This window comes from Mustela erminea, chromosome 13 (genome assembly GCF_009829155.1).
Source record: "Mustela erminea isolate mMusErm1 chromosome 13, mMusErm1.Pri, whole genome shotgun sequence".
NCBI classification, from domain to species: Eukaryota; Metazoa; Chordata; class Mammalia; order Carnivora; family Mustelidae; genus Mustela; species Mustela erminea.
Genome location: NC_045626.1, coordinates 84,940,961 through 84,954,656, shown reverse-complemented (window position 1 = coordinate 84,954,656; position 13,696 = coordinate 84,940,961). Strand labels below are relative to the sequence as shown.

Here is a 13,696-nt window from a genome sequence, read left to right as displayed (position 1 = left end):
CAAATAACCTGTCCAGTTATCCATCAGAACTTGACAATTTATTTCTGGCCAAAGATTGCTTCTGGCTCATTCTAGACAACAAATGCTCTAACGTGTTGTTCTAAAAGAACATTAACATCATAACCATCTCCGTTCTTCAGAAAACTCAGATCTCTCCAGGAGCCAGTGTTCTTAGGCTTACCTCAGTGACTCAAAAGACATTTGCTAACTTCTGTTTGGGACATTGCCCTGCCTGCTTCTGCAAACTGCTTAAAAACAAAAACAAAAACAAAAAACAAAACCCAGCCTGTGAAGGCAGTCAGGGGCCCACTGATCCAATTGTCTCTTCTTGCTAATGGCCATAAGTCTGTTCAGTAGAGCAGCAGGGGATATCAAAACGTTACCTCAACTAGGAGCTGCTTTCTGGGCCCTGGCTGAAACTCCACTGACCCAGAGGAGGCAAAAAGCATCCTGTGTCTTGATCTCAGCTAGCCTTTAGTCAAGGGTCTCAAACTCAAACGCCTATAGGGGCCAGGCAGGTGACAGAAATGAGTGATGCAGGCCAGGTATTAGGCAAAATGGAGTGGTGGGGACCACAGCAAACACACACACACACACACACACACACACACACACACACACACACACGCATGCACACACACACCCTCTAAAGGGAACCACTGACCCCTCCAACAGAGTGCTGCTGTGTGGGATATGAATCTGGAGTTGTCAAATGGCTTAGTCCCCCTCCACCCCCGCCGCCAAATAGTTAAAATTTTTGAGAAAAATAAGAAGTCCAGATTTTTACGTAGAATGTCTCAACTTTCAAAACATTGTATAGGCAAAAAACAAATAAACAAAAATAGACACAGTTGAAGGCTGCCTGCCAGTTTATGGTGCTGCTTTGGGTAAAATGTAAAGAGACCCATTTGCTTGCGCCGATCCCCTCCAGAAGTCAGTAGGAATGTGAGCGAAGTGTTAGGAAGTGGTGAATGTGTGTGCACACACACAGGCACTTTTGCCTACACTTCAATGTACAGATTAAGAAGCCGCCTGATTTTACGCACTCCCCCAGGAAACTGGCAGCCTGGTTGTAGAGACAAAATGTAGTCGGGTGAAACCTCTAAGGAGGAAGTATGTTTGGGGTGCTAGATGATCTAGTCTAGACTAGTGCTCCTCAGACATCAGTGTGCATAGGAATCTCCTGGGAATCTTGCTCCAATGCAGATTTTGATTCAGTTCAAGAGTGAGGGCTGAGATTTTGCATTATAACAGGCTCCCAGGTGAGGCCAGGCTGCGGGTTCCAGGACTACGTGTTGAGTGCAGAGGTTCTAGATAGGTGGGCCTCACACCTGAGAGGCTCTCATCTGGGGGGCTTGTGAGGGTCCCCAGGGTGTCTGATTCAGCAGGTCCAGGCAGAGCCTGCGAATGTGCATTTCTAACACGTTCCCAACATGTGATTCCGATTCTGGGCATTGCACTTTGAGAACCGCTGGTCTACACTGTTAATACTGGTATTAATAAGGTATTCAGAGAGGCAAAAACTAAGTTTTCCAAGGCAATTCCCCTAACAGGGGCTCCTGTCTGTGCAGTCTCTCTTCCTAACTAGGAAAGCACAGGCCCCAGAAAAGCACCTGATATTTACGAGGTCCTACCCTTTGCTTGGAGAGGCCTTCTCTAGTCGCTTCCTCCATCCATTCCCCGCTCCGCCCCAGCCTTGCAGTTGAGTATCTTGTTTGATTTTCTTCCCAGCATTTATCATCATCTGAAATGGTCTTATTGGAGCTGTTGGCAGTATTGAGGTATGGTTTACATATAATAAGGCACACAAGTCCTAAGAGTTGGTTCAGTGAGTTTTGACAAGTGAATATACTGTATAACCTATACCCCATCAAGATCTAGAACATTCCATCGCCTCTGAAAACTCTCCTGGGCTCCTTTCCAGTCAGTTTCTATTTTGCCTCCCCCATCCTGCACTCCCCAGAGCAGCACCCACTGGTGTCTTTTATCATCACAGGGAAGTTTTTTTTCCTATTCCTGTATTTCATATAAATGCCGTCATGCAGTATGGCTCGTTTCAGTCTAGCTCCTTTCACTCAATATAACGTCGGTGGGATTCCTCTATGTTGTTGCATGTGCAAGCATGTTCGTTTATACTAACTAGTGCTTTACTGTATAAATACACAACAACTTATTTCTTTAGTCACCTGTTGGACATTTGGGTTGTTTCTGGGTTTTGGTGATGATGAAGGCTGTTGTGAATATTCACGTACAGATCTTTGTGCGGATCTATGTTTCCTTTCTCTACCTAAGGGTGGGGTTTCTGGATTAGAGGACAGATGTACATTTAACTTTATAAGAGACTTCCCAACGGTTCTCTAATGTGGTTGTACCATCTTACACTCCCACTAGGAAATAGGAGAGTTCCAGTTGCTTCTCCTCCTTGTCAGCCGTTGGAATTGCCAGCCTTTTAAAAAAATTTTACCTATTCTGAGGGGTATATGTAGGTGTTTCTCATTGTGGTTTAAATTTGCCTTTCCCTAATGACTAATGATGTTGCCTTGTTGGAGTTCTTAATTTACTTATATTTTTGTCTTATATGTTATATTGACTTACACTCATGTCCTACTAGAATATAAGCTAAGCAGTAACTTTGTCCGTTTTGTTTACCAATGTATACCCATTGACAGAACAATATATTTTTTCTTTGATTTATAGTTGATGAATGAATAAATAAGGAGCACCAGTATCAATTTCCTACTGGCCTCGTAGGCAAAGTGATTGTAAAGCCATTATTCTAGGGATGTAGTGGGCAACTCTTTTCAGAAAGGGAACAGCATAAGCCTACTTTGTATCTGGAACCGAACAGCACAAAAGAATCAGCCATAATTACAACCGCCGAAACCTGCCAGGTATCCACAAGCAAGGAGAGCTCATGGAAGCTCAAACTTAAAGGCCATGTTAGTGCTGAGGCAGAGTTGTAGCAACAGGCTGAAAAAATGACCCAGTCACAGGAGGTAACACAAAAACGAAATTAGGATGGCATAGGATCACTACTGGGGAAAAGTTAGGAGCAGAAGCGTAACTGCGGAGAGGGTCAAAACAAAAATAAGGTCAGCACCAAACCAGCACCAACCAGTTTCAGTGGTGAAGATGCACCAGGAGTCTGGTCAGCTCTTACAAGGTGGAAGTCCAGAAGTAAGCAGTGTACAAGGTACACTACAAAGAACCTTAAAAAGTCAGGCGAGGCTGCAGGTGGGGCAGCAGTGTGGCCTCAGGCGTCTTGAAGATGTTCTTACCGAAAGGACTTCCAATCAAAGTGGCAGCCTGAGTGCTGGCACTGGGACACCCACCACCTCCCACTGCACACAAAGAAATGCAAGATAAGGTATATTTTTAAAAGTCATATTGATGTATTGCTGAGCTCAGAACAAGGAAGAACATTTTCTAGGTGCTAGAATGAGTGGGGAGTGGGAACTGGAGCCATGTTTGGAGTCTGGAGTCTGGAGTCTGTCCCATAGGAGGACCCCAACCAGCTCTGTATCTGGGGAGCTCCAGCCTTACCCTAGAAATGTCAGGGAGCTGAGGCTGCGGGAGCCCTACCCAGGGAGGGAGCAGGGATAGGATAGTTTTAGCAGGGTGAAGACATCCAGCACCCAGAAATTAAACCAAAAACTGGTTGATAATTGATAGATGCCATATAGTCCTGCAGACTGCAGCATTATATAATCGGCCCCGAGAATGCCTCCGCACCCCCGGCACACACAGAACTTTGCACAAAACCTTTCCTGCTGAAACTCACCAACAAATATTTCAAAGCCTTGGAAGAAGAAAGCCCACCCAGGTCACTGCAGATAATAGGTCAGTGTGAAAGGGCTTATACAGTAGGACACACAGAAGGAATAGGATCCATAAGGTCAGAAAGGACCTCACTGAAACCGTAATGGACGGCTTTGAGAAAGAACTGACTATAAACCCGAGAAATGAAAAATTTAGGCATAGGAAAAAAATTAAAAACCTGAAAGTGTATGATAAAATGTTACTCATCTTTGATCCAGTAATTCTAGTTCTAGAAATTCATCCTAAGGAAACAATCTGGAACTATGTGCACACATTTATGTGCACAAATGTGCGGTGTAGAATTATTTGTCATAGAAAACCAGGAAGCACCCCAAATGTCCAGTAATGGAGGAACAGGCAAGAAAACCATGAGATGGGAGGAAAAGCATGTGGGTTTGGGGTTCAGAGTGACCTAGGTTATGGGGCCACTGTTAGCTGGGGGTCCTGAGCAAATCATTTCACCTTTCTCAGCTCTACCTGGGAACAATAATATCCACCTTCCAGGGTTGATGTGAGGTGAAGAGGTGATGACTTTGAGGGCCTGGTATATAAAAGACACACCCTAGATGGTGCCTCTTGTTATCATTATGCTCACACAATGGGATAATTAACGTGATGGTCAGGAGGAATTCTGAATGATCCAGGGGATGGCAAAACACACACAAACACAGAATACCGGGTCATACATGTGATCTGCTCTCATAGAAGCCTCATGAACGAATTAGTTAAAGGAAGGAAAATTCACCAGCTATCTTTGATTATTTTTGATTACCGCAGGGTTGAGGAATTATGGGTGATTTATATCCTTTTCTCTACATTCTTCTCTGTTTCCCCAGTGTTCTTTCTGTTTTACAAAGAGGGTTTATCACTTTAATAATTAGAAAGAAAAAAATTCATACAAAAATCCAGTTACACCTAGTTCTTAGAGGAAGCTTTATGCATTCATCTTGTTGCCTTGGGAACCAAAATTAATTCTCACTCACTGCTGGAGATGCAATTCAGCAGGGCCCGGAGGTTTCTGGGAACTGTTACCTGAAGTTGTAGCCAGGGTACAAGGACTCATTGGTGGTCTTGTCATCAAGGCGACGGAAGGTGTATTTTGGGCGGCAGCGATGGAACCAACTGTCCAGGTTGCAGTCCCAGTAGATCTCAATGCCCATGATCCCTCCCTGGGATCAAGACAAGGAGACAGTCCTTAAGTCCTGCTGCACGTGGGATGCAGCCACCAGACTCTCCCTGCATAGGGATGGTCACTAAGGGAAAGGTTTTGTTTTTTTGTTTTTTGTTTTTAGAGGGAAACACAGATTGAAGTTTCAGAGCCATAGCTCAGCCCCATCTAACACACACAAGTGGCTGCAAACGCATCTCCCTGCTCGTCCTCCCATCTGGGACACGCCCTCGTATTTATTTTCCTAAAATACAACTTTCAGTAAATCTCTTACATAATCTAACACCTTGAATGGCTTCCTCCACCCTCCCACCCCATTAAAGTTTTAAGTTGAAGCTTGTTACACTGGAATTCAGGGAGCCCCATCACATCTCTTTTCTGTTTTACCTCCTAACACTCCCCTGGAGAAATCTCTTATTTCACCCTATCCTTACTTACCCCTCAACACAATTGGCATTTTCATTTCATTTTTCTTTTTCTTAAAGACTTTATTTATTTATTTGACAGAGAGATCACAAGTAGGCAGAGAGGCAGGCAGAGGGGGGGATAGGGAAGCAGACTCCCCGCAGAGCAGAGAGCCCAATGTGGGGCTCGATCCCAGGCCCTGGGATCATGACCTGAGCCGAAGGCAGAAGCTTTAACCCGCTGAGCCACCAGGTGCCCCTCATTTTTCTTTTTTTATAGCACAACTTATATATTTCAAATGGACAAAAAATTAGTATCATTTATAGTATCTTAAGATGAATTGCCTTTGAATGGGAGCTTCCTTTCCAGTACTTTGAGGTCTACAAGACGTATCTAGAAAATATACTACTGTGGAAAATGACTGCTTAAATCGAATGGGGGAGAGGGGAGGGCCTGTGGTTTCTCTTTTTTGATTAATTGCTGTAACACTGTCCTTCAGGTGGGTGAGGGAGTTTCATGTTTTCTTTAGACATTATTAAGCGCCGGAGCTCTCACGAATTCTGCCATTTTGCTAGCACTGATACAGCTCTTGGGTCCACCACTCCATTAGAACTATTAACTCCATTCATATTAATTTTTGTTACATATCTTACAAAGGGGGGTACAGGGCGCCTGGGTGGCTAAGTGGGCTAAAGCCGCTGCCTTCGGCTCAGGTCATGATCTCAGGGTCCTGGAATCCAGCCCTGCATCAGGCTCTCTGCTCAGTGGGGAGCCTGCTTCCTCCCTTCTTTCTCTCTGCCTGCCTCTCTGCCTACTTGTGATCTGTCTGTCAAATAAATAAAATCTTTAAAAAAAAAAACAAAACAAAGGGGGGCTGCTTCTGGGTATTTAGGTCCACATTCTATTTTAAGCTTGTATATTCAGTTTTCATTTATTTATTTGACAGAGGCCCAGTTTTATTTATTTATTCATTTATTTATTAGAGGCCCAGTTATCATCCCTGTCCATCTTGTAAGTGTCATGCCTTCGTCATCTTCTAGACCCCAGCTAACTGTGCCATCTCCCACTCCTTTCTGGCCTTCTTCCAGTTCTTCCAACAGTCGGAAATTGCGAGGGACTTTTACTCCTGAGCCCATGGTGGCTGCCATCTTGCATCGCTGTCGCTTCATTTCATTTTTTTAAAACAGCTTTATTAAGATATAGTTCACATACAATTTGTGCAAGTGTATTTAAGTGTATAATTCAACTGTTTTTAGTATATTCACATATATGTGTGACTGTCACTATAATAAATTTTACAGTTTTGTTGCCTCCAAAAAAACCCCTAAACTTTCATCAATGCCCTTTCCACCCCTCCTATCAGCCCTAAACAACCTCTAATTTACTTTCTGTCTCTATAGAGTTGCTTATTCTGAACTTTCATATGAATGAAATCATATGTGATCTTTTATGGCTGACTTCTTTTACATAGCATGATATTTTTATTTATTTATTTTTTTAAGTAGGCTCCATGCTCAGTGTGGGGCCTGAACTCACAACCCTGAGATCAAGGCCAGAGCCAAGATCAAGAGTCGGATGCCCAAATGACTGAGCCACCCAGGTGCTCCCACTTAGCATGAGGTATTTTTTTTAAGATTTTATTTTACTTATTTTAAAGACTTGAGGGAAAGAGAGAGAGAGAGAGAGAGACAGAGAGACAGAGAGACAGAGAGCGCGTGAGCCAGAGGAGGAACAGAGGGAGAAGGACAAGCAGACTCTGTGCTGAGACAGAGCCCAATGCGGGGCTCCATCCCAGGACTCTGGTGTCATGACCTGAGCTGCAAACAAGAGTTGGAGGCTTAACTGAATGAGCCACCCAGATGCCCCTTAGCACAATATTTTTTAAAGTTCACCCATATTGTAGCCCATATCTGTACTTCATTCTGTCTTATGATGGAAGACAATTCTATTGTGTGGATAGACTACATTTGGTTTATCTGTTTATCCTTTGATAGACATTTGGATTGTCTCCTCCTTTCGGCTATTATGGATAATTCTTCTGTGAACACATAATGTATGAATTTTTGTGTGGACATGTGGTTCACTTCTCTTGGTTATGTACTTAGGAGTGGAATTGCTGGGTATATTTGACTTTTCGGTCTCAGTCCTTATCTTTTCTCCCATTCAAATATTTCTCCTACCATCTCTCTAGCTAAATCATCATCTTCCTCCTCCAAGACTCAACTTACATCTTTCCTTATCCATTCAGCCACCCCATCCCCCTCAATTCAAGGTGATCCTTCTCTTTTCTAAACTTCTAAGGAATCTCTCTTTTTTTAAAAGATTTTATTTATTTATTTGAGAGAGAGAGAATTAGAGAGAAAGAGCATGAGAAGGGGGCAGGTTCAGAGGGAAAAGCAGACTCCCCACTGAGTAGGAAGTCTGATGCGGGACTCAATCCCAGGACTCCAGGATCATGACCTGAGCTGAAGGCAGTTGCTTAACTAACTGAGCCACCCAGGCGTCCCTCTAAGGAATTTCTTAATCTCTTACCTCTACTTGGTACCTCTTTCTTCCTACAAACATGTTGTGAGCACTGACTATCTTATTTCACTGGTTCTTAGACACCATTGCTTATCAGATGCATAGTTTTATTTTTATGTTCTTCTCAGAAGGAAATGCTATCAATTAAACTGAAATTCTGTCAATCGAAAGCACTTTCTGATATCAGAAATATTAAAATGTGGAAAAAAGTATGTTCTTTGCATTGATGAAAGGTGGTATTTTCAAGTATGCTGGAATCTAGGGATAAAAAGATGAGTAGCAAGCAGACTCTGACTTGGAGAAAGGGGAAATACAGAATAATCACAATAGTCATTTGTTGGCATGAAGCTAAGTACTCAGCTTATTATTGTAAACATCTGATGTTTCTGTCACTCAGCATCCTGTCCTCCTGGTAAAAGTGCCTGGAATTTTCTTTGGGTAATGTCTCTCTCAGCTGAGTGGTTTGAATGGGATTGTCCCCTGTCCCAGCTCCAGGAGAGGCAACATGATCTAACCTGGCCAGTAAGGTCTGTGTGTTCCTCTGGACCTGGTGACTGGTTCAGGAATAGGTATGTGGCCCAAGATAGACCCATCAGAGTCCTCTCTGAGACATTTTGCCAGAACTATAAAAAAAGAGGTCATCTGTGGTTTGGGACCACTAGCCAGAGACCATGACAATCCAGAGCAGCATTGTCCAGCAGAATCTTCTGCAGTGATGGAAATATTCTCTATTCATGCTGTGCAGTAAAGTAGCCACTGGCCACATGTGACTGTTAAGTGCTTGAAACGTGGCTAGTATGACAGAGGAGATAAATATTTCACTTCATTTCAATTAGTTTAATTTAAATAGCTTCATGTGACTAGTGGCTACCGTATCAGACAGCACAGTTGTAGGACTTTGGTGGCTTTGCCTTTACATACGAGTAGTCTGCCTATGAGTGACATCACCATTAAGGAAACAGCAAAGGGATGAAAGGAGTCAGATTCCTAATGACATCATTTGAGTTTCTAGATGCAGCCATGCCTGCTGCTATCACATGCTTCATTCAGTCAACAAATATTTACTGAGTACCCACTATGCTGAGCAATACACAAAAATTAACAAAAAAGTCCAAAGATGTCCAGGGAAGACAGACAACAAACAAATGGATATATAAAATATATACTATGTCAGGTAGTGCTAGGTGCTGGGGATAAATATAAACCTGACAAGAGGCATAGTGCCTGCTGGGATAGGGGTAGAAATTGAAATTATCATCGTAAGGTTTTTTTTCGGGGTGTGGGAGAGGAGAGAGAGACTCTTAAGCAGGCTCCATGCCCAGTGCAGAGCCCGAGGCGGGGCTTGATCTCACAACCCTGAGATCATGACCTGAGCTAAAATCAAGAGTTGGATGCTCAACCTACTGAGCCACCCAGGTGCCCCGAAATTGTCATTTTAAAGGTAGTGGTAAGGGAAAGCTTCACTGAGCTTATATTTGAGCAAATACTGGAAGCTGGTAAGGAAGACAGCTAAGGCTATGTCTGGGGCAAGGCCGTTCCAGGCAGAGGGAAAAAGCAGAAGAAAATAAGAAAACTCCCAAGGTGGGGTGCTCCCTCTCTAAAACAAACAAATAAATAAAATCTTTAAACAAAAAAAAAAAAAAAAAGAAAAGAAAACTGAGGTACGAAAATGTTTTGGGTGTACAAGAAGATCCATTTCCCTTGGTGTCTTAACATGAGTTAATAATACATGGTTCTTTTTTTTCTGCTTAAGCCAATTGAGTTTGGTTTCTTTTTGCCCCCAAAATGTTTCGTTCTTCTTTTTTTTTTTTTAAGGATTTTATTTATTTATTTGACAGAGATCACAAGTAGGCAGAGAGGCAGGCAGAGACAGGGAGAAGCAGACTCCCCGCTGAGCAGAGAGCATGATGCGGGGCTTGATCCCAGGACCCTGAGACCATGACCTGAGCCAAAGGCAGAGGCTTAACCCACTGAGCCACCTAGGCACCCCCAAAATGTTTCTTGATTGATTCTTTGCTTACATCATTTGAGTTGGATGTCTATAAGGTGCAGCTGGGAGAATCTTGACTAACCCAAGTGTGGTGGCCTGAATAATGACTCCCAATGGTATTCCTAATCCCAGGTCCCAACCCTCGGCATCTTCGGATATAGTATTTTATATGGCACAAGGGACTGCAGATGTGATGAACTTAAGGATCCTGAGATGGGGAAATTATCTTGGATTATCCAGATGGGCCCTACATGTTTCCTTTTATAAATGCTCTCTCTGAAAAAGACCAGTATCTTTGTAAGAGGAAGGCAGAGGGAGATTTGGCACAGAATAAGTCAATGTGACCACTGACGCAAGATGCTATGCAGCTGGCTTCGAAGCTGGGAGAAGAGGCTGCGAGCATCTAGCTCTAGAAGGTGGAAAAGGCCAGGAAATGGATTCTCCTGTGGAGCCTCTGGAGGGTGCTTGGCCCCGCCGATACCTTGATTTTGATCTGTGAAACTGATTTTGGACTTCTGACCTCCAGAAGTATAAAAGAAAATGTGTGTTGTTTTAAGCCACTGAGATCATGGTGGGTTGTTAGAGCAGCCACAGGAACTACTGCCCCAGGGATGTCACTCACAGAGTTGTTATGGGATTAGGTGTGGTGATGCAGGGCAAGGCCTTGACACCATGCAGGGATGTACTGAATGCTCAGTAAAGGGAGCCCTGTAACTAGGACCCAGGGGTCCAGCCTCTTGGCCATTTGACATCTTCCATCCCCCAACTCAAACCCTCGCCATCCAAAGACACCACCAACCTGAATTGCCACTTCTGAAAAATTATCTCCTGTTTCTTGGAAAATTTCTCCCAGTCGGAAAATGGGACAATGTGGATTCTGAGTCTTGTGAAAGGTACAAGTGATGTTTATACCCGGCAAGATGTTTCTCCTGCATGAGAAGCAAGCAAACAAATATATTTTTGAAAACTGAGACCCATCTCCTTCATGGGAGTGACCCAGTTTGTGGCTGGGTTCCATGAGGGGCCCTGAGGATCCTCAGCCCCCGGGATTCACACCCTTGTGTGGTCCCCTCCCCCACTGCACAGTGTCCATCTGTGCAACTGTTAGCATGTGGCAGAAGTGATGGTGTATCACTTCCAGGCTTAAGTCATAAAAGCCCGTGGCTTCCATCTTGTTTACTGTCTTGCTGGCTTGTTGTCTGTCCCTCTTAGATCACTTGCTCTGGGGGAAGCCAGACACCATTCCCAAGGACACTCAAGCAGTCCTGGTGGAGGTCCGTACGGTGAGGAATTGAACCTCCTGCTGACAACCAGGTGAGTGAGCTTGGAAGAAGATTCAGGTCTCAGTCAAGCCGGAGATGACTACAGTCCCCACTGACAGCTTGACTGCAACCTGAGAGACCCTGAATCAGAACCATCCATAGAAGTCATTCCCACATTCCTTACCCCCAGAAACTGCAGGAGACAATAAATATTGGTTGTTAAGCTTCTAAATTTTGGCATAATTCCCTACACAGCAGTAGTGGCTAATGGCCACACATTCTGGGCACTTACGTGGTGTAGTTGTGGCCAGGAAAGTCGATGTTATTCTTGATGAGCACAGTGAAGTTTTCGGCACTGTTCAAGAGCGCGGGCCTGAGAGAGAGGTGAAATGGGGATCAGTGGGCCAAGGGGACCACGGGCTTCCGGTTTCTGGCTGGGGTCATTGCAATGAGTAAAGAGAAATATAGTCTAGTAGGCAGAATTTTCCTAAAAATCTAAAAAAGAGGAAGAATATCTCTCTTCCTGAGATTCCCGTGGCATTTACTATAGCCCTTCTCACACTCTGATGTAATTGTGTGTTTAGGATGTGTGGTGATGTACTGGTAAATGGTTAACAGCCAGGTGTCCAGGGGGGAAGAAAAACTCTGACATGTAGCATTTACTGATTAGTGTAATCACCCCCATCATGGCTGATCTCAAGCCACTAGTGGGTATCACTGAACTTGGAGTTGGGAAGGGATGAGCATAATTGGCTCAGAGTCAGTATAAGCCAGCTTCAGCAGCCCCCTGTTTGTATCTTTCCCTATAGGCTTGGATTCTTTCTACATGTATAGTTGGCTCTATCAGTCATAGGTTGATAGGCGCTGGGTAGCATAAATTCTCCATGAGTTAAAGGAGCCCAAATCCTCGACTTTAGGAAGGTCCACCCACAACCCATTGATTCAGTCATTTGACAAATATTTATTGGCCTGGGCATGGGGCTGGGTACTGGGAATATAGTGATGAACAAGACAGTCAAGGTTTTTGTCCTTATGCAGTTGACAGTCTGCTAAAGATGGATAGAATTGGCTGTGGATAGAGTTACAGCTGGTACCTTATTGTTGGCAGGCCTGAGTGGGTGGCAGATATATATAATGGGAGTAGCACCAGGAAAGGATGGAGGTATTTGGAAAGGGGCACCAAAAATGATCTGCTTTTTATTCCAGAATTGCCAGAGCCCAGCTTTGCCTCTATTTAGGATATAACTATAGAGAACACTATAGGTTTTGCCTGCCCAGCATCCATTCCCCTCTGTTAGAAGCGCCTCAGTTTTCTCCCTTTGAGATAGCCAGGTCTTTTCCACTCTCAGCCCAGAGGTTTGGGTGGGGAGGTGTCCATTTTCTGCCCATCCTTATAGACCCCAGGGTGGACATGTGACCCAGAGGTGGCTAAACAGAATAACGCAGTCCTTTCATGGCTATAGTAATTGGTTGATAGATTGTCATGTGATTTAAGCCAATGAAAACATTCTAGGACTTTTGTAGGAAATACTGGAAAAAGAAAAACTCATTTTCTTTAGGATTGCTAGTAGTAAAGACAGTGTAAACCTGGAGTTCCCTGGACCACAGTGTGAGGAAAGCCAAAACAGAAGAAAGAATAACTGGGGGTAGGGGGTGGGGGGGAGGATGGGGTTGGGGATTGGAAGAAACATAAAGAAAAAGAATCTTAATGACATCATTATTATTTGAAGCCTGGATCAAGTCTTACCTGAAGGTAATACTTCTGGACTCCTCATTTACAGAAATTTTATTTTATTTTATTTTTAAAGATTTTATTTACTTATTTGACAGAGATCACAAGTAGGCAGAGAGGCAGGTGGGGGTGGGGGGAGAAGTAGGCTTGCCACTGAGCAGAGAGCCCAATGTGGGGCTCGATCCCAGGACCCTGGGATCATGACCTGAGCCGAAGGCAGAGGCTTTAACCCACTGAGCCACCTAGGTGCCCCAGAAATTTAAAAAAATAATAATAACATTGTCTTTTCTCCTGAAGCCAGTTTAAGTTGTATTTCTGACATTTGCATCAAAAAAAATCTTATTTATACAGATACCTACCACGTGCTAGACCGTTTACCTTTAGAACATTCTAAATCCCGTGCTTCCGGGACAACATTCTAAGAATAAGAGGACTTGAAACTTGAAGGATCAAAGCCCTTTATTCCTCTCTTATGACATTTTTAACTTTCTTCCTTGAATTATAGCTCTCTGTGCACATGGCTTACCTCCGATTAGACTGCAAGAGGCTTGGGATCTACTCTCTGTCTGGGTCTGCTTGTATTTTTAGCACAGTCTCTTGTGCATAGTTACATATAGAATAAATATCTAATACCTCCTATGTGGTATTGGATGTGTTGACTAAATGATTAAATGAATCATTTTAGTAATCCCTTTGCATAACATACAAGGAAACTAAAGTTCAGGGGATTGCTTGCCCAAGGTCATATAAAACTGTGCAGTCCAGCAGCGCCTGGGTGGCTCAGTGGGTTAAGCTGC

At 43.7% G+C, this 13,696-nt stretch overlaps 2 protein-coding genes across 4 annotated transcripts in view; one reads left to right on the top strand and one right to left on the bottom strand.

Annotated features, from left to right (window-relative positions):
- Positions 1 to 13,696, top strand: part of IFT81 (intraflagellar transport 81) — a 225,667-nt gene that overhangs the window by 36,636 nt on the left and 175,335 nt on the right. The window lies entirely within an intron of this gene.
- P2RX7 (purinergic receptor P2X 7) overlaps positions 1 to 13,696 on the bottom strand; it is a 47,814-nt gene that overhangs the window by 10,298 nt on the left and 23,820 nt on the right. For both annotated transcript variants that reach the window (XM_032309056.1, XM_032309057.1), the window contains 3 exons: positions 11,460 to 11,540; positions 10,705 to 10,834; positions 4,852 to 4,988 (listed from right to left, as the gene is read on the bottom strand). In XM_032309056.1, the coding sequence (XP_032164947.1) occupies positions 4,852 to 4,988; positions 10,705 to 10,834; positions 11,460 to 11,540 (348 nt within the window). The remainder of the gene's footprint in view (positions 1 to 4,851; positions 4,989 to 10,704; positions 10,835 to 11,459; positions 11,541 to 13,696) is intronic.